At 36.7% G+C, this 25,379-nt stretch overlaps 1 protein-coding gene across 14 annotated transcripts in view; it reads left to right on the top strand.

Annotated features, from left to right (window-relative positions):
- Positions 1 to 25,379, top strand: part of dlg1a (discs large MAGUK scaffold protein 1a) — a 131,970-nt gene that overhangs the window by 47,816 nt on the left and 58,775 nt on the right. For 7 of the 14 annotated variants that reach the window (XM_056258884.1, XM_056258883.1, XM_056258882.1 and 4 more), the window contains one exon: positions 344 to 511. In XM_056258884.1, coding sequence (XP_056114859.1) covers positions 344 to 511 — 168 coding nt within the window. Of the gene's footprint in view, positions 1 to 343; positions 512 to 6,015; positions 6,124 to 17,815; positions 18,159 to 25,379 lie in introns of those variants that run through there. The other 7 variants (XM_056258877.1, XM_056258880.1, XM_056258876.1 and 4 more) reach the window with 2 other exon arrangements.

Below are 25,379 nucleotides of genomic sequence, written 5' to 3'. Positions count from 1 at the left end.
GCAGATATATAAAACAAACAAAAAATATACTTTTTGCAGGTTTACAGTTGCAGTACTGTTTGGTTAAGAAAAATAAATGTAATTTCATTTACAGGGAATTCAATTGCTTGCAATGTTTTTTTTTATGTTTTTTTTTTGGCAATGTAATCAATAAAACACAATCCTTTATTCAACATTTTCTCATCTAACTGTGGTTTGAGCATTAATCTTTACCTCTCGCCGGTTGAACATCAAATCGCGTATCAAGTTCATGTTTGGGTCAGTGTAGCTGCAATAAATTTATTTAATATATTATGCTGGTATAACTGTACACATTCTCTCTCTCTCTTTTTCTCTTTCTCAGAAATATAGATATCAGGATGAGGATACCACGTCTCCTCCAGAACACGGCTCTCCACACCTACCAGGGGATGTGCGTCCTCCTGAGCTGGTGCAGGTGTCGGAGAAGAACATCTCCCAGATTGAGAATGTACACGGCTATGTTTCTCATTCACACATCTCTCCTATGAAGGTAAAATCTTCCAGAATTCCAATGGCTCCATGACATATTTCTGTGCTGCATGGCATCTATTCTATGTCTCTGTGCACTCTGTAAACATGCTTCAATGTTGCTTGTGATAGAATCTCCATCAGTTTCATGTTTACAAACACACAAACATACACCAAATAAATAACATTCACACACTAAATAAGAGACTAGGACTGGAACTAAGAATTATTTTGATAATCAAGGCATCTGTTGATTTATTTCTCAGATTAATTGATTAATCGAATAAAACAACTCCAATAATTACTAATTATTAATAAATGATTGATAAGTAATTATACATATTATTCCACACCCTGCCCAATGTTGTCCTTTAAGCAGTGTGCAATTTGAAGGCTATGAAAACAGTCAGGATAAGCCTTTGTGCAAAATAGATGTAATCGTGCCTTTCTAACTTTGACAGATATGTGTTGCTTCTGTGTTTCTGTTAAAGCACCTGAAAGGGCAAGGTAACTCAAACTATATGCTTTACTTTTAAATGCTTGACATAAAGCATTCTCTATAAATCTTCTTAGAAATCATTTTTTTACTACTGAATAGTGATGTGACTGACATGTTTCCTGTGCATAGTTTGCAGACACTATAAATAAAATGCGTTGAAGATTATTTTCAGTATTGATTATCGATTTTTATCAATTACTTTTTGCAGACCTATTAGGAATAATTGAGTTCATCTGTCAAAATGTTGAACATTAAATCTAGGATGAATATTTCAGTTGTGTAGTTGCCACTGGAATAAGAGAACATTTTTATTAATCAAAAAAAAAAAAAAAAAAAAAAAGGTGTGCACATCTAAAACCCAAATTGACAAAAATTTAACAAGATAGAAACAAACAAACAAACCAAAAAGTCTGCACACTGAAATTACAGCTCCTAAAATGTATTTATATACAGCGCAACATTTTGACCATCAGGTCTTCCTCATCAGGCACAATGTGTGTAAAATTGTGCTTGATGAAGACCTTGGTTGAATCATTGCACTGTTATACATTTTTGGAGCTGTAATTTTAGTGTGCGGACATACTATTTCTTTGTTTACCAGATTTAGTTTTTAGCCTAAGCTAGTTTGCTGGTTTCAACTGGTCTGGTCTTTTGGTTTTAATGGGTTTTGGGCTAGCTGGGAAACCAACTTGCAGAGCAGTTAAATCAACTGAACACTAGCTTGACTGGCTTGAAGGTGCAGTATGTAAGAATGAAAACAAGTGTTCAAATTCAAAATATCAGAGATCGTCGTTTCTCCCGCCACCTGCTTGAAACGCACATTTCAAAGTAAAATAACTGGCTGTAGAAGTGTTTTTCAGAGAACGAGTATGTGAACTTAGCATGTCTCCTCAATATATGCAAACATATTATGGTATTTTTATGCTTTAGTAGAGTGAAAAAGTTACATACAGCACTTTTAAATCATCTACATTTTTAAAAAATTATATATCACTATTTCACTGATAATTAATTGTAGAAACGTAGTGCAAGTCAAGTGCCAAATGAGAAGAGACCAAGCACAGACTCAAGCAGCTATAAACATTACTTCTTAACTGGCCTTGGACACAGTTAGATAATTTTCTTTTTTGTCTGTTCATCATCATTAATGCATTATAGCCAGTCTACAGAGACGTTCTGCTGTACAGTGACAGTTTTCTGCAGTAGTCAGATGGAATAAAATATGGATGCGGAGTGAAACGATTGTCACACCGTGTCCTAACCAGATGTGATGCAACATATCAATTAGCAACAAAAAAGTTGATCAATTTGTTTCTATGTTCTGCATTGTGGGACGTTTTATTTTCCGTATTATTTTTTTAAATGCAATTTAAAAAATCCCGCAATTATTTTTCCAGTTTTTATGACCATAATAATTCAGAGAATGTATGTATTATTTTTGATTTTATTTTTTTAAATCCATTTGCCACACCGCATGACCATTTTAAAATAAACTAATGAAGGTTTATATTAATATATTTATCCTTAAGAATATTTATGATTTAATACATTTACGGTTTCATATAAATCGTGAAAAAAACAGGACTGGGTAGATAGACAAATTAAAATTGAATAATTATTTAAACTTTAAACTCAAAAGGGCATGTTATCGGTGACCTACCCACGTTAAAAAAATAAGATATCTTTGCATTTGGCTGCATTGTATCACATTCAGTCTCTGGACAGACAAATTGCTTGTCGCTTGTCACTTGTCTCTTCACGTCGGGTTAAGGACACTCTTATTAACGACAGCAATTTTGTTTTAATGGAGCTTTCTGTGCATTTCTTTAGGCCTATTAATGACCTAGTGTTCTCACTCACTGACGTCTTGAACGGTTCTCCCAATAAACTATTATTATTCTTCATCATCATTTAACCATGTGGTGCAGCAGACATTCAAAATGAATGTGGCAGTTTGAAAACTCACAATTCCCAGCACACTGTGAGCAGTGCTGATGTTTGAGGAGGAGCTGTGCTGGGCTCAGATCAGTGGAGCTCCTGCATGCCGACAGAGCAGCGCCTGACAAGCCCTGCCTGTCACCTCCTATCAGCCTCAGCTGCACAGTCCCCACACACACACAAAAACACACTCGCTCTGTCATCACTATGAGCCTGCATTCCTCCTAAATCAGTCCATGTGCTCTAGGCTGATGGTGCTTTCTGGCTGCTGGCCCAGCTGATGCGCACGCTCTCTTAACTCTCCCTCACAACAATATGAGCTCTGAGAACGCGTACATCGTGCTACAAATATGCACCTATGCAATTTGTTTGTTTTCCTTTTCAAAATGAATCATGTTGCCGCCTCGCTGGCCGCAACAGCCTTTGATAGTTCAATGGCAATTCTGGTTGTGATTTTAAGATGATGATGATGATGATTCAAAACAATTTCCTTCGAATTAGGCTAAGGCTGGTAATGTGATGATCTTTCAGTTTCTGTCCCTATTAGTGACTGCAGTAATCTTACGCCACCTTCTGGCTGTTATTTGTAATGTAAGGATCATTTGCAGTTTGCAGTGTTATTTTTTCAATGTTAATATACTGTATTCTGTTCCATCTTAATATAGGGAGATATAAGAAGCATTAAAGAAACCGCTTACAATTATTTCATACTTCTATAAAAAGATACACATTTTTGTTATTCTGTTTTGGTGATGCTGTGTAGTACAGTAAAACAATTGTTTCCATATATATCAAGTATTTTTTCCCACTTGTTTCTGGATCCCATTTAAAACAATAGTGTCACATTTTTAGCTGTGTTGGTGTCTCTTTAGGACTTTTAAATGTATATTGTGTTTTAGCAGTGTCATTTCTTTGCCTCTGCTTTAATACAGAATATCGAGTAATTTTCGTCAGTGTTGATCATATTTCCCATGAATCAGATCTTGCTTCACGCACTCTCTGCCCTGATGATGATGACGTGACTGCATGCTCTCTGCAGCACACGACACATGAACCACATGCCCCTGGTCAGGTTTCTATTTACAGACCGCTCTTCTGGCAGTCAAGATACAGGGATGCTCCCATCCAGAATATCCGATTGTTTAACCTTTGCTTCAGTGGCACACAGCCTGAGTTTGCCTCCTAAAGCAGATGCACTTGTTTAACGCTATACTTATAGTCGTAGATGTTTGAGATTTTAGCTTTTTGCCTGATTATGGGATTGTGTTATGATTCCCTGCATGCTTGGCTGGAACTGTCGGCACAGATGGGGATGACATCTTGTGGCTCCCCATGTCCCACAGTTGTAGCGTCCTGTGACTGTCCTGCGTACTTGTAGAGGCCTAATGATATCTGTGCTGAAGCACAGCAAAGCTCTGCTGTGATATTTTTGTCCGAATGAATAAATAGTTTGTTTGTTAACATAAGTACAGCACTAAGAGAAGTGGGTCACGTTATCGATTTTTGTGACCTCTAGTATGAATTTTCAATTTTGAATTATTTGAAGGCTGCATTTATTTGATCAAAAATACAGATAAAAATAGCAATATTGTGAAATATTAAAGTAACTGCTTTAAAAATATACTAGAGGTAATATATTTTAAAATGGGCTTTATTTCTGTGATGGCAAAGCTGAATTTTCTTCAGAAATCATTCTAATATGCTGATTATCAATGTTGAAAGCATTAGAACAAAAAATGTTGCTGCTTAATATTTTTGTTAAACTGTTTTTAGGATTCTTTGATGAATAGAAAGTTCAAAAGGTGGAAAGTTATACAATTTTATTCATCCTTGCTGAATAATAGTATATATTTTTGTTTAATCTTATTGATCACAAACTTTTGAAATGTGTCAATGTCAGATTTGTTAATGTCTGTGCTTACTATGGATAAATATAAATTATACCTGGTTCTAGGTACAAATCAACATTTTTGGGGTATATTCTGGTTATAAATATGGCAGATAATGAGAATGAGAAATGAGAAAAAGGACATATATAGAGAGTACTGTGCTCTTATACTCTGCTGAATACATGATCAAATTAGCCAATTTTTTATAAACTTTGTGGAATTTTCGGTGGGCTTCAGTGGGTGCAATTCCATGATGATCCACCTATCAGTAATTGTTACATTTTTTTAAAAATAATGTCAAATGGTTTACATACCAAATTACAGACAAAATACCATATATATATATATATATATATATACACACATACACACACACACACACACACATATATATATATGCTGTGTATCATTCTCGATGATAAGTCATAAAATAAGTAATGTGTTTGTGTGTGTGTGTGTGGCTGTGCACATAGTATATATATATATATATATATATATATATATATATATATATATATACATACACACACACACACACACACACACACACACACACATATATATATATATATATATATATATATATATATATATATGCATATACTATGTGCACAGCCACACACACACACAAACACATTACTTATTTTATGACTTATCATCGAGAATGATACACAGCTGACACATGTGATTACATTGTGACTCATCTGTCCAAGCATTCTCACAATGGCTCCATGTAATGGAGATGACATCATTTTCTCACTGTCTTCTGCCGCACAACTTCAAGTGTGTGCGTTTTATGAGTGTCTGCGGTTCATCATGATGATCCATGTTTTAAGAAAAGTGCTATGTGTGCTGCGTTATGAACGATCATCATCATGATATTATGGGTGATTAGGGTTCAGTCATGAACTCACCTCATACGCACATTGTTTTATTCCTCACTTGTTTTTGCATTTGCCAGCTGTTTGTTGCTTAGTGAAGTTGTTGTGTTGTGTCAGTAGCTGCATGGGTTTCAATGAAGGGCACGATGCTTTTACACACTTCCCTGTCATTCTAAAGCTGCTTGTGGGCACATTGTTTGATAAATAAATAAATAAATATATATATATATATATATATATATGTATATGTATGTGTGTGTGTTCAGCGTGTGTTTGGTAGTCGTATTTATCACCTGAGAAACTGCGTGCCCCTCTTCAGGTAGAGTCTCTGGAGTGCGTTTTTGATGGGTCGTCAACATTAGGAGGTGAGGAGGTTCCAGCCCCCGCCTTTGCCACACTATACTCGCAAAGTGACACACTGATGCAGGTAACCCGGTGTGTTTTTTTTTATTGTCTTCATTCACACGTTTTTCATTATTATTCACATTATTCATATTAGTCAAAGCACAACTCTCCATGCAAAATGATAAAACGGATGGCACAAGCTTATAATTTAGAGAAAGCTGTTGCAGTTTGCTTTGTAAACACAAGGTGGCAGACATGTCACAGTGTAAAACATCATGCATGTATATTTGAAATGTTGTAGTTTGGATTATATAATTTAACTATTTATTGTATTTTATACAGTAAACATGCAGTCAAAATGCTGCCAATTCCCTATTTACTTAGTTTCCTGTTATTTCATATTATTATTGTGTATTATTTAAAAGGAAAAACAATTGTCTTTGTAAGTTTTAATAAAATATAATACAATTTGTCCTCTGACGTCAGTTACGCTATAGGCTACTGGATTGTTTTAACCAATAGCCAAAGCGTTTTTAAGGATTTGTTTTAGGTCTGACTTTATTCCTGTTATGTAACAGCCAGCATCTATTACATTTTTACTAATAAAAAATGCATCACATTACCAAAGTAAAAGGTGTTGTGAACAGTGAACACCAATTCACATTGACTTTAATATCAAAAGTGTCCTGTGGATTCAATTCTTATGAAACTTATGAATTTCTTGTTTTCAGATTTTTTTTGTTTTGGAAATATGTTTTGAGTTATTTTAATCATTAGTAACTAATATTAGTAATCATTTTGACACATTTGGGGCAAAAACAAGTACAGCTAAAAGCAGTTTTGAAGATGAACACTTTTTCAGAATTTTATATCAGTGTGAAATGTTTGTTTCCAAGGTAACCCTTTATGTTATTCGGAAAGAAATGACCATATCTGTTTGTTGTTGGGTAATTTTCTCAGATAAAATGGGCATTTGCCAGTGTTTGGGTCAAAGAGGATTAAATAATTAATGTTTAATTTGTCTGAGTTTTTGCACAGCTACTCTAACAAACCATGTTCATCAGTAGGTCAAACCATTTGGTCTCTTTGGGGTGTCCAAATATGATGTAAAGCTTAAGAGATACGGTTATCATTCAACTAATGAAATCAGTATGTATTTTGTAGAAAGCTTTGCTAGATGATCTTCTGTGTATATGCATTTGTTGTATTTTCAAGAAGTGATGTGTAACTCTAGCCTCTCTCTGTTGATGCATTCAGAGAGTTGTTTCGTGTTCACTGAACAGAATGTCAGACCGCCTTTTTAAAGTGGGCATTTGGTGCTTATAAGGTTTGTGGCAACAAATGTTTTTCTGGGGGAGGTTGTGAAACAGGACACGCATCGTCTTTATATTAACAGGCCTGCAGACTTCTACGCAAACAGATGGTACAGAGGGTCTGCGTATATCTCAATTACTTAGTTATTTAATATCGAAGTTATGTCGTTTAAAAAATGTGGCTTTTTTAAAATATGACATTTGTCACATTTAACCTTAACAGAAATTAATTGAACTGTATTTTACATGCACATTTGCCTGACATGTTCTTGTTTTGGCCTTTCCATGACTTTACACATTAAGAATAGAAGATTACTATTTTTCTCTTTTTTTTATTTTATTTATAGTCTATTTTAAATTTTTCATCGGTTTTTGCTTGGTCTTTTGGGGTATATTGTTTGGATATTAACAAGTTTGGGGATGGTAAGATATATTTTTTTGTTGATGTTTCTCAAATAAATCTCTTATGTTCAACAAGGTGGCATTTATTTGATCAAAATACAGTAAGAACCATTATATTGTGAAATATAAGAATTGTATATAACCGTTTTCTATTTTAATACATTTTATAATGTAATTTTATTCCTGTGATGGCAAAGCTGAATTTTCAGCATCCATTACACCAGTCTTTGTCACATGATCCTTCAGAAATCCTATTAAAATGCTTATTTGATGCTCAAGAATCATTCCTCATTATTATCATTGATGTTGAAAACTAATCCATTTGTTCCTTAAGGATTAGTTCAGCCCAAAATTACTATTTTTCATTCACCTCAGTGTAACAGTTCTGTTTGGTTCTATGGACTCTTATTTTGATATTCTGTTTCCTTTAGTTCCTCTTTCCCTGCTCTGTTTAGTTTCGGTTTCCTTGGTTTCTGTTTCTGTTCGTGTTTGATTCCATGGTTAATTGTGATTTGCACGTGTCTCGTTTAGCCTTCTCGTTTGTTTTCTATATAGTCTTTAGTTCTCAGTCCTGGTTGTCGTCGGTTCTCTTTTTGACCTTGAGTGTGTTTGTTTATCCCGCATTTCAATTATATCTGTATAATATATTATATATATATATTCCTCCTTCTCTGAAATTACAATACCACTATAAGAAACACAGCACTAAAAATGCCATATAAAAATCCATTTGCCCAGCTATCATGTTCTAGACCGAGAAAATAACCAACCAACTTCATCTAGATGCATTCTGGATAAGAACATCCTGATCAAACCGGCCAGATAAAAAAAAAAAAAACAAGTTCAAGATGCACTAAATCTGGTAAAACAGAGGGGAATAAACTAGTCGCTACTTAAAATTTATTTTGGTAGATAATGTGAATTTTTTTTTTTTTTTTTTTTTTTTTTTTATACCTTTAAGCTTGTTACTTAGTTCATTATATTCAGCAGACTAAATAGGTCCTGTTGAGTAAATTACATGGCATATTTTGAACTTGGGCAAATTAAGAGCCTATCACAATAAGCAAAGCTTATTGGTTATTTAAAACATGCTTTCATCCAATGTAATGGCACATAGGCTTTCCAACAGATGTAAAATCAATATTAACACAGTATAGTAGTAGTAAATTTATCCCTCACACGTGTCCTGCAAAATCACATCTACTGTCCTGCAACAGAGCAACAACTAGGTGGTCTCCCTATTTTCTCCCTGTTTGTTTATTAAAGGCTATTGAATTCGTAACCTCATCATGCGTGTTGACTACACCAATACTGTGACACTCAGTGATCCTGTCATTGTATGGAAAGAGCTGCGTGAAGAAAGGAAAGAAATCTCCCTTTGTGTTTCACTGAAGAAGTAATACTGTAGCATAGACATGTTTGGCAAGACCTCATGGTTAAGGAGATGATGACTGCGTTTTTATTTTTGGGTGAACTAATCTTTTCATATTCTCTGGTCTTGGGCTTTTCCATGTTTGTATTGTGTTCATGTCTCTAGAGCTTGTCATCAGCAGTGGAGAGTTATGCAGTAATGTGGCTGGAGCTGCAGGGCAGGGCAGTAAGTGCATTAGTTTTGTCCAGCCATATAAAGTAATGGGAGCTGGAGGTGGAGGCGTTTCTGCCTTGAATTCTAATAAGGTGCTTTTCTGACTCAGGTACAATCAGTAATTTGTTTTAGCCTGTAGCCTCTGTGGGGACAAGTGGATCTGTGATGGGGTACTAAGTGTACTGTGAGCATGAAGACTTCAAATCCCATGTGTTACCAAACAAAGTGATGCATGACCGCTGATCACAAGGAGACCAAATGGCTGCCAGTAAGCTTAGACTCCACTTGGTGTGTTCCTTGTGTGTTAAATTGTCATGTTTTATTATTTTTGCCAAGGTTCACTTGCTGTATGGTAGTTGCTAAAAACCAAATATGCATCTCTGCTGTTTAAGTGAGGCTGGTTTTGTGTTAATTTCTTAATGGTGACATTGGTGAAATGGTGACAACTTTTAGGATTTCAGAGCAAGCTGTCTTTTTGCAGTTTAGTGTCAATAAATGTGTTTTTTTGATTGTTTACATTTATCATCCCCACATTTAGTGCAGATCACTTTGATCCATGAACGTTACTTGGTACTTTTTGTTTACTGCTGCAGAACTGGCGTCCGAATAACCTCTTTGGCCATGTCATTGTGGTCTTATCAGAGATTGGGCGTTTTGCCTGAGAGTTGAAGGATGTGACCTCATAAAAGCTGCAGTGAATATTTGGAACATCTACAGTAGCTGTCATTACTCAAATGTGCTCTTTTCTGAAATTGTTGCCAACACTTTGGTGGAAATTGCGTCTAAAGAGGTGATATAACCTGGTGGTCCAAATTATCTATTACCAGAACCTAAACATTCGCATGTTGATGTTTGTGTCATGAAATAATGGCATGAGGTAATAGACAGGAAAGTAAGACCGGTACAAAAGTTTGGGGCTGGTAAGAGTTGTTTTTTTTTTTTTTTTTTTAAGGAAGTCTCTTGTGCTCACCAAGGCTGTATTTATTTGATTAAAAAATATATGTATATATATATATTGTGTGATATATTACAATTTAAAGTAGCTGTTATCTATTTTAACATATTTTAAAACGTAATTTATTCTTGTGATGTAAAGCGCAGCATTTCATTGGTTCAGACTCATGCCATTAAGATTTTACATCATGCTGATGTAAACAAAACAATCTTACTCATGCTGACTGACACATCCAAAGCGTGCGCACAAAGACGCCTCAAACAGCGTGTGATCCCGATCTACACACATATACACAGAATATAGTATTTCAAAACATCTGTTTTGGTGAGTATCCACGCAAACATTATCTGTTATTTCTTAAGTGAATGTTTGGGTAACTTTTGGGGGAAAACACCTGATGTGTAACATTTATATTAGATCCGTGGATGACAGTAGGTCTTAATATATAGGCTGGCTGACTCATTAATGTTAATCAATCAATTGTGTTATCATGGAAAAAAAGTTGAATATATATTTTTCCTATGGGTTTTGACTTGGTGTGTGCCAAATTTATTTTTCCCTGTCTGCTGCCTTGGATGTCCGCTCAGGATAGTCTGTCACTGGTAAAAAAAAAGAAAAAGGTGAGATTTCGATCAACCAATTAGTGATGTAATTTTCCAGTGTCCTGTGATTAGTCACATGACATTTACAGCTCCGGTGATTGGCTTGAAAAGTATGGCCCAGTGAGCAAAGATGGCAATATTGGTTGCATACTTCCAGAGGATCCTGCTTCAGCCTAGCAGTTGCCACTAAGATTAATTGTTTATAGACCTCAATGCGTTGTGTGTAACTTTTGAAAAGATGTAGCTACCTGCATTATAACATGACACCCAGTTATGCCAGTCTACCACTGAACACTACCACTTGTGTTCCAGCCACGTTGCGGTCTCTGCTTCGTAATGCGTTGCTTTCCAGCATAACCACGTCCTCCCTGACTGTGTAAACCTCCGTTAGTCTAGCTGAGAGCAAAGAGGAGGATCGCAGGGGAGGAGGGGGGAGAGAGACAGCATTACTGAAAAATGAGCTGTGTCATTCTTGGAGAATAACAGACCACAGTTTAGAGTCCTTTAGCACCAGCCGTCCCCCTTACGGCCAGCATGCAGGTCCACGTGTTCACCCGTGAAGCTCTTTGGCGGGCTCAAGTGGGGACAAGCTCCTAGCCCCCTTTCTCACTGTCCTATCCTGCGTGCACTGCATCATGGGATCACCTTGACGCAGCTTCTGGTGGTGGGTGGGGAGTTCGGATCAGAGCTGAGGAGTACCTTGCTGTATCGGGTGGTCTGTCAAACCCTGGATGCCACGCTGTGCCGGGTTTCACCTCAGGACTAGCAAGTGACATGCTGGCCTCCATTTGGTACGCCAAAAAGATGGGACGACGTCTGATCAGTAGCATTAGGATGACCAAGAGATTGCAGCTGCAGTTGCTGGTGGGTAATAGTTAATATTATATACGTGAAGCAAGCAGGTTTGTGGAATGCATGCCCACAGGACGTGTTTGCTCCAGACAGAATGACTTTGAGCTGTGCATGTAAATTACAGGACAGATAAGCGGGGGAAAAGATTGCCTCCGCTGTAGCATCCTCCTTTCTTTTTAAATGCAATGCTTTACGGACAATGGTTTTAAAGGTGTAAGTTTATCATTTAGTTTTTGTTAGAAGCAGTGTTTTCTATGTACTTTCATACTGAAGTATGCACAGATTTGGACTGTCCAGTTTAACTGCAAAGTTACTGCAGCATACATCTTGTTTCTTTTTTTAAAGTTGTCCAATTTTTGTTATGTGTTTTAGTTTTTTGTAGTTTTTTTACAGAGCCCCTAAGGGGACGTGGTGATGGACAAAAATATGAGAGGGGAGGAAACATTTGTATTTCATTGTTTTTGCATTCACTCTTGAAAGTATTACGTTCCCCCACCTCATTATTTCACTCACAAAGGTTTTGCGAGTAGACACTAAGTTTTTCAGGGGAACACAAAAGTTTTGTGAGAGAATGCAAAAGCATTGGAATATAATATTTTCTCCCATCAATTTTTTCCCCATCACCTTTTTTTTTGTGTTTTGGTTTGGTTTCAGTTGGTTTTGGTTTGGTTTGATTTAGTGGTAGTAAATATTTTTAACATGTACTTACTTTGCCTTGCAAATATTGTAAGAGACACAAAGTTATTTTGTTGAAAAGAAAAAATTCATGCTGTGATTGCATTGTTTTTAAAAATCTATTAGCATGATACTAAACTTCTTTAAAACACGTAACCCTGGTTTAACAGACAAGGCTTAAACTAGTCCAGACTAAAATGCATGTTTGAGCTGTTTTAACTGAAAGCAACTTGCACTGACATATCTTAAAAGATGTCACTGCCATTGTTTTGTCTCAAGATGCACACCAGTAATGTTTTTGTCTAAGGCATGTTTATAAAAGCTACTTATGTCCTAATTGAACTAAGGCCTAATCATGGCTTAATCTAAGCCCTGTCTGTGAAACCGGGCCTTAAAGTGACCGTTTACCCAAAATTAATACTCTGTTATAATTTTTTTTCTTGCTTCCGTAGAATGCAAAAGGTGTTGTTAGGCAGAGAGACAGTGCAGCTGTTTTTCATACAACAAAAGTAGATGTTTATTTATAATGGCAAGCTTCAAAGTGACCAAAAAAGCACCATGAAAGTATCCTTTAAAGTAGTCCATGTGATTGTGTGCTCCTCTTTCCTCCCATAAACCTATTGAATGGCTTCAGAAGACTTGGAATATAGCAAATGAGGTATATGATTTATGATTCTTTATGATGCTTTTTTTTTTAAAGTTTGGCATTATTTGGACGAGAGCTGCTCTGACATTCTGCCATGCAGGGGCGTAGAATTTAGTAGGGACGTTACCAATATCCAGTGACACTGATATATCCCTAGCAATAATTTCAATCAAAACTTAAAATATATTTATATATTGTTGTCCCCGTACCCACCAATTTCATAATCAAACCTACACCACTGCTGCCATGCATCTCCTTTTGTGTTTCACAGAAGAAAGAAAATATGTAAAATTATATATATATATATACATATACACATACACATACATAGTGTATATATCTAACATTTTATACAATAATTTTTGTTAGAAGCAGTATAAATGGATGAATAACTAAAGCTCATGACATGAGCTCATCCCCATGTGTTTTTCTTATCACTAGATATGCTGCATTTTAAAAGTCTCTCGGTGGTTCTGCATTTTTATACCTTTAATGTAATTGTGTGTCTGTGAGCATGAAAGGAAAATGTACTGCGAATACTATAATGGAACAATCATGCGGTGTCTGCCGACAGAAGATATACACATTAACATGTAGAGTAGCACCACATGCCATTTTTATTGTCACCCCATCTCTGAAATAACTGCTCATCTCTTTGCGTTTTTACTGCTGAAATTCATTTGGCCTTGAGACCGAGAGCTTGGGGTAGAGGCAAGGGACGCTCCGAAGGCTTTTGTCCTTGTATTGTGCTATCGATTGATTGCCCATAATGCTGGTGGTTGGGGACAAGGAGGAATGGCTCAGACTGTGAGGTGATAAACAAAAGAGACAGCTGCTTATTAGAATGGAGAGGCATCTTTAAAATGAGTCAAAGTATTTCAACAAACTGTTTGTGAGGGCACGCTTTTGTGATTGAGTGTATAATAGCAGTAGAAAACAGGTTCTAGTTTGTGAAAAAAGTGAAAAGTCTTGTCCAAAATGTTTTACATTAGATCCATTTGGTAATTTTATTTGTCAAACCAGTGTTGTCAAGATTAAAGAGCTACAAAAGCTGTTTGTATATGTAGTTGAATTTTTTATTACAATTTAATTAGAATTTAATTTAATATAACATTACATTTGAATTTATTAATTTATACATTTATATACTGGGTGTCAAAAGTCACCATTGAAAATCAAATCGAGAATCAAATCAAAATTGAATCAATTAAAAAAATTTAGTATGAAGAAATGTTATGACAAAGAGGACATGATCATCAGATTGTACTTTCAAATACTACTTACATGATCTTTGTTGGTTCAGCTTTTCACTGTAGTTTTTAGGATGATAATAATGTCAAATGTGAAAAATCAGCATTTTCGCTAGTGGTCCGCAGTGTTGGACCCCATTGTATGCAACACCAATCTCATATAAATAATTTTTAATCAATGGTTTTTGCCAAGGCATAATTGTTTGATAATAGAACAAATTAATATTAATGTTCATTCATTAATATTCAAAGCAGTTAGTTGAATTAATTTTAACTGGTGGACAATAAAAAATAAAAAACGGACCCGGTCTAAAGACTCGATTATTATATAGATTTGGGTGTGAGATCTATTGACTCAAGCAACCTAGCAACCATGAGCATCTTTGCAACTGACAACATCCCAGAACGCCTTAATATTGCAGTGAGTTTTGCATAGACAAGCACCACCTACATTTTACTGTTATTATAAAAACAGTAATAATCTAAATTACACATGAACAAAGGAAGCAGAAAATGGCACCAAATTGGTGATTGGCATGGATGTTTATGCATTTGCAATGGTTTTCTTTTTTTCCCCCTATTCTTTTTCTGCTTTTTTGTTTTCTCATAATACAGTCTGCAGAACCCATATTACTGCTTGCTTTGTAGTCTTTTGCTCTATAGGGAAATAAATGAGCTGTGCAGTAATTAAATGATCACGCCTCTCTCTTACATGTCATAGGCTGAACTGAACATTTTGTGTTGGAACAATGACGTTCTGCTCTGACAGTCACAGAAGTGCAATATCAATCCTGTGTCTATCAATGTGACAAAGAGCTTGTCTTACCTGTAAAGTATGATTTGCCATTCTACAGCACTTTGCTTCATCAGCAGCGCAATAAAGCCCAGAGCAGTTTTGCTTCGGTACACAGATTTTACATTAGACATTAAGTGTCTAATCAATCCCGTAGCAAAATAGTTTAACATACAAAAGTAAAAAAGAAAAAGTCCCTAGATTTGTGTTATTAATAAAACTTCAGTGTTTAATCTTAAAAAAATGTTGTTTGAATGTTAGTAATTTTTTTTTAATATCACCATTAACTGCATAAAGCCAACAATATATGTGGACTTATTAACTTTACATACACAGAATATGGAAATATCTGTTGAATTTTTACTCCCGCCAGCCAATAATTCAACACACACAATTTCAGTCAGAACAAACCATGTTTATGTATTGTTAAATTAAATTTAATGCAGTCTTGGTTGTAGTTATTGTGGTTTTGTTAATTTCAAGAATGAGAGATTGTCCATGTTGGAATTCGTACTTCTACCAAGTTTATTGGAGGAATTTTCTCTAAAATACTATAATAGTTTTTGATTGGATGTACACGTTGATGTCAACAAGGAATGTTTTTTTCCCCCTTCCTCTTAAACATTAATCTCATCTAAATTGATATCCTCATAGCTATGTGTGATTACATATATTGTCTTTCCCTGCACACCTGTGACCCAATTTAGGGTGGTGACTCATCAGTTGAGAACTACATGTCCAGAGTGATCCGTGTTACAGTAAGGTTTGTAAACTTTCACGCTATTGTGTAATTGTCAAGTCCAGCTGTTGATTTAGGACACCTAATTGGATCTGAGAACTAGATCTGGATCTAGTGTCATCATTGCGATTATACAGTAGCATGAATCTCTGTATGAGTTTTAACAGTCTTGAGCTGCTGTGATGATGGGGGTCTAGACTCTGGATTTTCGAGGTGTCCATGAAGACGGTATGCCATGGTGAGGGGTCTACAGCAACACTCATTAAAAATAAATGCACAGTGTTTTTATTTAATTGCTGATGAATTATTGATACACACCAACATTTAGAAGGTCAAATTTAAATGAGAATGCTAGAAAGCATGTCCTGGGGCATTGTCTCTCAAGGCAGCGATTTGTGTCATTGTTGGCTTGCGTTGACTTTCAAATAACTGTGAAATATAAAATAAAATATTTTTTAAAGAAACAAGTTTAAATAATTACTTAATTTATTTATTTGCATCTCTTTTATTGTTTATTTAGTAAATGTATGCGATTACAGTGTTTATTAAAAGCAGCTTTAGTGCATTATTTCCCTTAACCACAAAAGGACGTCATAGATTTGTTTGTTTGTTTTTTGCCCTTCCTTGTGCTAATTTGAAAATTGCCGGTATCACTGAAGACGGTTGCCAGTATCTCCGATCAGATGCTGTGCTCTAAAAGGCCCATCGCTGGTGGTTCTTTAATTTCTATTAAAGCCCTGTGAATATAAGCTATTTAGGTGTAGAAGGCAGGGCTCAGGCTCTGTGGGGTTGCTTGCTTTATTTGATGTGGAAGCTGTTGCCATGGTTTTGGTCCTGGGGGAATAGAGGCACAAGCTGTGACAATGTCTGTTACCTCATTTGACACCTGTGGCACACCTTGGATAGTTTTTACCGGCACAGAGCCGCCGTCAGTAGGTTCGACTGTGGAGCGTTGCCGTGGTGGAGATCTGCAGGAATTCTAGTCTTATTAACAAAGACGAGGTTATTTTTGCAATCGCTTTCTCTCTTCTTTTTTTTCTGCCTGTGAAGGCACAGCCTTTTGTCTCCCCCTCACTGAATCGTGTGTGTGGAAAGAGACTGCAGCGTGTGAAAGCTGATCTGTGTCAGAAGGAGCATCCAGACAGCATGGAATCGTCATCTTCTTCTGTACGCGTAGCGCACTCTCGCTTTCTGGATCTTCCTTTACCCCTGGATCTCACTGGATCTATGCCTCTCTCTCCCGTTCGGAGCCGTGAGTATGTTTGCTAGCACAAAGTTTTATAATCATTAGGTAATCGTATCTTTTCCGACAATGAAGCTTTTAGTCTAAAGTGCAAGGAGGAGGGAAAAATCAATAGCTTTGCTGAAATAGTTTTTGTGGCTCGGCTGGCTCTAATGATCAGCCGGAGAACTGGAGTCCTCCGAGTGTGGCCATGCCTAAGAAAAAAAGGACTACAACAACACCAATCGTTTCTTTTTCATCAGGGTACCACCCTGAATGCCAGCATCTATATTTAATGCGCAGTGGAAGGCTTTCTTTTGCTTTTAAGAAAGTGATGTGATTGATACCTGCCCGTGGACGATCTTGTAGCCCCAGTCCATTTAGATTAAGAATCCCTGGAGAACTGTGGGCTTTCGACTGCAACACTTGCCAGTTAATTGAACCCATTTCCTGCTTCTTCAGGCTCTTAGGTTCTCCCCCATGCACAGAGAGCTCCCCGGTCCTTCATTGATCCTCTCTCAGGTCTCAGCTAGTCTGGAGCTGGAGTCACATCCCAGAGTAGCGTGCACCATTCGTGGGCAGCACGATCACCTCCTCCCTTCTTGCTGCCCACTCCACCTTCCAGCATGAGACTGCTGCACAGTTGATCTCCCAGCTGGTGAGGACTGGAAGGTTGTGAGTTGGGCGTGGATGGATTTTGGGGCTGTCGGCTCCGACTTTACGCTTGCATTGTTCCGTCGTCAGATCCGTGAGAGGATGCTGTAACCTTATCCAGGTGCACCCTCCCTCTTTTTCCACGCTTCCACTTTCCGAACTGCCTCGGCGCTTGACAGCTGTTGCGGATCTGTCCTGGCCCCAAGGGCTGTGATGAACTACATCTTTGGGAACAACACGCTGTACCCGCGAGGCGGTCGGGCCAACGCCGCATCCGGTCATGCTGCCCCAGGGTCCAAACAGAGGCAGTGGGCCAAACGGAGCTCCAGCGAAGAACTGCCTTCGTCTTCCTCTCGCTGGCAGCAGCTGTTGGCTTTCTTCACGCGACGCGGTGCCTTCAGCGACTGCATCACTGCAGGAGCAAGCCAGGTAACTCTTCGTCACAGCACACCTGCTGCATGAGATGATGCACGTGTACTTGCAAAGTGTGGGGAAACATCACTGTGAACTAGTTGAGCTCTTGAGAATGCATATTTTAGCCATTCAGGGTTTGGTTTTGTTGGGGTTTTTGACTAGAGTGAAACATCCATGTCTTTCAACACCTCCTAATTAAGAATTAAATGTGCCGTTTATTTGCTTAGTTTGTCCTTTCACTGTTTGCAAAGGCAATAGCATATTGTAACATATTACTATAAACAACAGGGATGTTGACTGGACATTTGGTACATCTACCTTTTGGTATGACTTTTGCTAGTAAAAAGCAATGCCAGTATGTTATCCTTTCAGAAGAAAAGATTTGGTTTTGTTGGAGTTTTCTTGTCTGGAGTGACGCATCTACATCTTTAGTCTTAATCCTTTTATTTTTATTTCATGTTTGCAATGACAATAACTTTAGGGTAATAACATCTCATATTATTAACATTATTATGAGCAGAAAAATGCTTAGCCCTGATAGTCACTTTGCTTGTAAAGTGCCAACGCATTCTCATCCTAGGGCGTCATATTTTGACATTTTGTCTACATCCAACGCACATGGCACCCTTTAGCGTCAATATGAGACGCAGATAGATATGGGTAGGTTTAGGTCTGGGGTAGGGTTAGGGTTAGGGTTAGACATCTAGGAGGCGCCTTCTGGCCCATATCTATCTGCGTCTCATATTGACGCTAAAGGGTGCCATGTGCGTTGGATGTAGACGAAATGTCAAAAGCATCAGTATATGACGCCTTGGGATGAGAATAGGCTGAAAGTGCAGGTAAAAAGCTATTTATGTATTCAATGAATTATATTTGCTTCTCCTGATGAAATTGGCTGAGCTATTCAGTGAAAGGCCATTTAATTGAGAGTTACAATACATAATCATACTGGACAGTTGAAGTATCTGCTTCCCATAGGTAGAGGAAAGCACTCAGTTGGTGAATGATAGTCCTCTTGAATATAATCATATGAAGCGGTTAAGTCAAAGTAGTTCTGCTCCTCTTTTCTGGCTAGAAGTGACCTGAGGGAGCGGACCAAAAAAAAAAAAAAAAGTAGTCTGTCTGGTAGGCTGGTTCTGATCCCAAGAACAAACGGTCACTCATTGTGTCATGGGGGTCATGCCCTAGAATGAAAGCAAGATAATTAGAAGCTGCAACAACGGGCTTTACAGTCAGTTATTTTATTCCTCCTGCCATAAACTTTGTTACCACACTTGTTACAAACTTCTTTTTCATGAATGTTTTCAAAAGGGCCAAACCAGCCATTCTTCCCAATGATGCCTACATAACACAGTATGTTCTTTTAATGTAATATAGTGGAAGTAGAGTGTTGAAATTTTCTGAAAATAGAGTTTGGGAATGCTTTACAGTATGCTTTACTTATATAGGGATGCTGTGATAGGCATTGTATTCCTATAGGTAGACGTGAATCAGTTGAGACAGCTGATGCAAGCTTGACTGACTTGACCTGCCAGAACTAACACTACTCTTGATTTGGGTCATCTGCAGATAATCAAATGTTAATATTTGAATACAAGTGTAGTGCATATAATTATTGCCATACTGAGTCTGGTACACTGCAAACATTTGATATGAAGTGATATAAGAGCAGAGCAATATATGCATAGGAGAGACCATGGATTTGTGATGCAACCCAATTCAATGCAACTCACTAGACCATTGCTGAGTTGGACAGACATTATGAACACTGAAAACTTTTTAGGAATGTACTATTGCAGCTATGGTTGTTTTATCACCACCAGGTGATGGTGTAATTTTGAGTAATGTTACAGTAGCCCAATGAATGGGGACTTAAAAAACTACTGCCATAATTCCAACTTTCAAGTTTTCTGGAGCCATATGATAGCAATTAAGAGCTCACTGGAGGGGAAGAGTATCAATCAATAATGACATTCATTTTGTTTTGTCTATCCGACAATGCTGTGACCAGATCCTTGAGTGGATGTAATGAGTAATGAGTGCATGAGTCATAGGCAGGGCTGGCGTCAGAAGGGGCAAAATGGGGCATTGCCCCCTCAGATCTGATTCGTGCCCCCTTAGTTTCAATTTGTCCCCCCTCCACCCCCGAAATGTGATTGATTTAACCCTTTGACATGTACAATCACACCGGTGCGATTATAATGTTTTTGCGTTTTGGCTGGCGCTAAGCCAGAGATGGATGCGCTCCAATGCTTTTCATATTACAACTATTCAGTGTTTTTAACCACATAATGTTTATTTTAGGTTTCAGAGGTATTTTATGTTACAGAGAACAAATAAACTATTAACAGAGAGATAAACAGAGAACAGTTTACTCTGTTCTTCTCCCTGTTCACCGGCCACTTACTTTTATTTATTTTGGGAGAAATGGATGAATTTACGTGATGTAAATCCGACAAGTGCGATTCTCTGAATTGGGGTGCAAACTAACATTGTCTGCTATAGATCAAGCAGTGGTGGACGAAGTACACATAACATGTACTTGAGTAAAAGTAAAGATACTCAAGGTAAAATATTACTCAAGTAAAAGTAGAAGTGCTGCCTTTAAACATTCACTTGAGTAAAAGTACAAAAGTATTTGCCTTCAAATGTACTTAAGTATCCAAGTACTTTGATTTTTGTTTATGGCTATAATGTCCTATTATAATTTGTCACAAGACTCTTGCTTAACTCAGTCTAAGTGAAGACTAATGTCACTCTTGGGACACCAATCTATTAATGGAATGACATTAACTAGTCTGATATACATATATACTGTATATATATTTGAATTGAATTAATGTTTTGTGTGTTTAATTTTGGAGGGAAGGGGACTGTTCCCATAAGGTCTAAAACATTTACAGTATTTACTGTATATATTTTTCTCCAGCGCCTATGGTCATAATTATTAACATCTTAATGTTATGATACATTCACATAAACCTGCACAACGCCATAATATATATATATATATATATATATATATATATATGTATATATATATATATATACACACACACACACACACACACAGACAGACACAGACACATACACACACACACATATATATTCACACACGCGCGTGCACACACACATACACATATACAGGCTATATATATATATATATATATATATATTTATTTATTTATATATATATAGTCTATGCTATGTGAGCAGCCAATTTCCCTCCAAAATTAAACACAAAAAAGTTTTAATGCAGTGTTTCTGCTAGGCTACTCCCCAGAAAAAAAAGCTATGCAAGTCATTTTAGTGGCAACGTAAGCAATGTACATTATGCGTCAATACTTACCGATAATTGCTGCAATAATAGCTGCTGCTCTCTCTCCCCGCTTAAAATCATTGTCAACGCGATTTGTTAGGAACTATTGAGAGCTACACGAATAACGTGACCGCGCGCCGGCGAGATCACTGTCACATCTATGTTCGCAACTCTCATATTTAACGGCTCTGGTTCGCGCTTAGTAGATACCGCCAAGGCAAGTTCAAAACAAAGCGCGCGCGCGCTGTACTGTGATTGGTGGCTCGTTTGTCCAGTTACGTTTTTATCCACTCATAAATAAAAAGGAACGACTGATTTTGAAAATGTAGTAGAGTAAAAAGTAAGATATTTGACTTTGAAATATAGTGGAGTTAAAGTAAAAGTCTCCCAAAATGTAAATACTTGAGTAAAGTACAGATACGCAAAAAAGCTACTTAAGTACAGTAACGAACAGGGGCGTCACTAGGCCCTTTTTAGGGGGGCTTCAGCCCCCCTAAACTTCTGCCTAGCCCCCCTAAAAATGTGAGATTAATGTAGGCTACACAAATTCGTGTTCGCTTCAGTCTTGTTATAATCAGATTCAGCGCGTTCTTCATCTTCAATCCGCAGCGGCGCCGACAGAGAGCACGTCAGAAACAGAGGACAGTGTGTGTGTGTGTGTGTGTGTGTTCATGTGTGTTCATCTGAGCCTCATTGGTCTGTTACTGCTCGTCAATGTCAGAATATTTGAGATGACCAATCAAATCAAAGTAGGCGGGCTTTGTTCACAGACGCTGCTGAGCGCGAATTTTAACAGTGCGACTCGACGCGTACGGTCAAGTGCGAGATAAGATGTAAGTAGCTAAACTTAACATTTCATATTTTACTTTTTTTAGGTCATAAATGTTAAACGAATGACAAAAAATAATCAGGCAAACTAATATAGTTTTGTCTAATTTCGCCATTTTGAACTGAAAATAGGCTGTAACGTGACTCATGTAATGTAATAATTAGTTTACAAGAAACATTAACAAAGCCGTTTTCATCATGTTAGGCACAAGATTAATAATGAATGTGTACATATTGAGGATATAATACAAATTGTAGCCTTTAGTAAATTAAAAAAGCTCAGCTTTAGGAGGGGAAGAGAAAGGGACGAAGAGACTGAGAAAAAAAGAAAGAGTGATGGAGATGAGAAGAGAGCAGGTATTGACAAATAATCTGCCCACTGACATGGTTTTAAAGCTATTTCTTATCCTTTTTTGGTCTTCAAACGTCTTGAAATGCACATATCAGAGAAATAAAAAATTTGAACCCCCTACCAACCTCAAATTTAGGACCTCTGTGACTAAAGCCCTGTCTACGGCCCTGTATTAGGCATAAGATCAATAATAAATGTGTAGCCTACATATTGTGAATGCATTTAATAAACTTAATTACCTTTAGTAGCTTTCAGTAAATAAACGCGTCTGAGAAAATGATTCATAGGCAAAATCAACCTATCAATTGACCCTATGTTTACTTTCTTCACTGACAGACAGAAATGAAAAGCCTATATCAGTCAAAGCTCAGCTTTAGGAGGGGAAGAGACAGGGCAAGATAAAAACAAAGAGAAAAAGAGTGTGATGCTGATGAGGAGAGAAAAATAATCAGCTGCCCACTAAGTTTTTTGGCCTTCAGAACATCTTAAAATGCACATATGTAGATCAGAGAAATCAAAATTTTCTCGGGGAGACCCCGAACCCCCTAATTTCCCTACCTCACATTAGGGACCACAGTTATTATAAACCCGTGCCTTTGCATCGTAATGAAAATGGTTAATAGTGATCTTTAGATCCTAAACTAAAGTGTTACATTTTTTTATTTAAAAAAAAAAAAATCATATTGGGGGCTTAGCCCCCCTAAATGGAAAATCCTAGTGACGCCCCTGGTAACGAATTACATTTACTTCGTTACTGTCCACCACTGAGATCAAGTAACATGATAATTATAAAGACAAAACACATCCACATATTTGACAATCGGAATATATCAAAATTGTCATTTATATAATTAACAAATTTGTGAATGTTTTGAATAAAAAAGAAGAAAAAAAAACTAAATTAAAGCAATACATATGTCATACAGTGGCTGCATGACGCATCGGCATGGAATGAAATTGTTCTAAAATAATAAATCTCACACCGGGGGGTCAGCTAGAATATAGAGCCCCTAGAATATATAATATAGATCTCCTTTAAATTTTAATATTGGGTGAATTATTCTTTTAAACCCTTAGCTGAAAGTCTACAGTGATCCATCTGATATTTTGGTTGCTGAAAGCATAATGTAATCGATTTTTATTTGCTTCACCTTGCATCGTATTGCAGAGATGCTCATGCTAGAAGTGCTGCATTATGTTATGTCTGTCTGGAAGCCTAAAAGTATAAATCCAACTTGGCGTAACATTTTTTTTTTTTACTTGCTATTTGCATGATATATGGCATCTTCAATCAACCATATTTAAATGTCACAGCTGAATGTATCAAATGACACATACCATGTAAAATTTTGGCTTCACCTTGATCTCACAAAAGGGGGAAAGTTATTGCTAAGACTCCAAGGTAATGTGAAGCCGTTGGCTGTTAGATTTATGGACCATTTGAAGTCATGGATCCACTTAATGAGAAAGCGAAATACATGAAGATCTGTGCTTTGAATCAAACATAATTTATGAGCATGAAATTCATTTTATACTGAAGGAGGGAAATTATTTAACTGGAAAAATGCAAAGTATTTGATCAGTTTTTCCCCAAAAGCTTTGAGAGTCCGAAAGAGCATGGCATCAAAAGACAAAAGCATTTAGTTTAGAGCAGTGGTTTTTGTTGTGGTGCTTATGGGCTGCCTAATTATAATTTAATCAAAATAAGAATAGGTTATGAAGCAGCCAATGAAAAATAAAGTGTTATATAGTAATGTCACTGACCTTTTTGTATCTTGAGTCCACTTTTCTATTTAATTATGTTATGCTGATATATATATATATATATATATATATATATATATATATATATATATATATATATATATATATATTATAATGAAAAAAATGAAAATGTATGTTTTCTCCTTTTGCTTTAATGTTTGCAACACTCAAGTTGCATGACCTCCAAGTTAATGTAAAACCTCATGCCAAAAATCTTAACATTTTTCTATTTATTTCTAGCTTTAAAGGATATTTTAAATGACATATTTTCAGTATAGACACATACTTCTGTGTGGCATGCATATGTCTGTATATGTGTGTACTCTTTGTGTGTCACATCTGTACCAGGAATAGATCAACAGAAGCAGGTAGAACATGCAAATCTTATAAAGGCATCGCGATGATACACCAGGCTTCCATCATCCACCCACCAACATCTCAAGCTCAGCCCCCCCTTCATTTACCACTGCACCTCAGTGTGTGTGTTTGTGTGTGACACAGGTGAAATTAGGAGCTAAATGAGTGATGTAGTCGCATTAGCATTTGTGTAACCACTTATGGAAACTATTAACATTGCCATGTTGTTGATATCTAATAGGTGTCAACTATAGCTCATGCAATATACATTTCCATACATACAGTGAGTCTTGTTTTATTACATTCTTAAAAATAAAGGTTCTTTATTGGCAAGCTTCCATGACGAACCTTTAACATCCAGCTGAACCTTTCCATCACACGCATGGTTCTGTATAACGGAGAAAGGTTCTTTCGATTTTTAAAATGTTCTTCACACTAAGAAAAAAACTGTTCACTGTTATTGGTTGAACCAAAAATGGTCTCCTTTTGGAACCTGTATTTTTAAGATCATAGCTGAACTCTCATTAAATAAACTGTAGGAAATGGCATGTGTGAATACATACATGTGAAGTTTCAATGCAATGTTATAAGAAAAATCATAACAATATAAAGCTAA

Source organism: Rhinichthys klamathensis, unplaced genomic scaffold (genome assembly GCF_029890125.1).
Source record: "Rhinichthys klamathensis goyatoka isolate OS25496 unplaced genomic scaffold, OSU_Roscu_1.1 h1tg000160l_1, whole genome shotgun sequence".
Classification (NCBI taxonomy): Eukaryota; Metazoa; Chordata; class Actinopteri; order Cypriniformes; family Leuciscidae; genus Rhinichthys; species Rhinichthys klamathensis.
The sequence above is the reverse complement of the archived record's forward strand: the minus strand, read 5'-3'. Positions and strand labels throughout refer to the sequence as shown.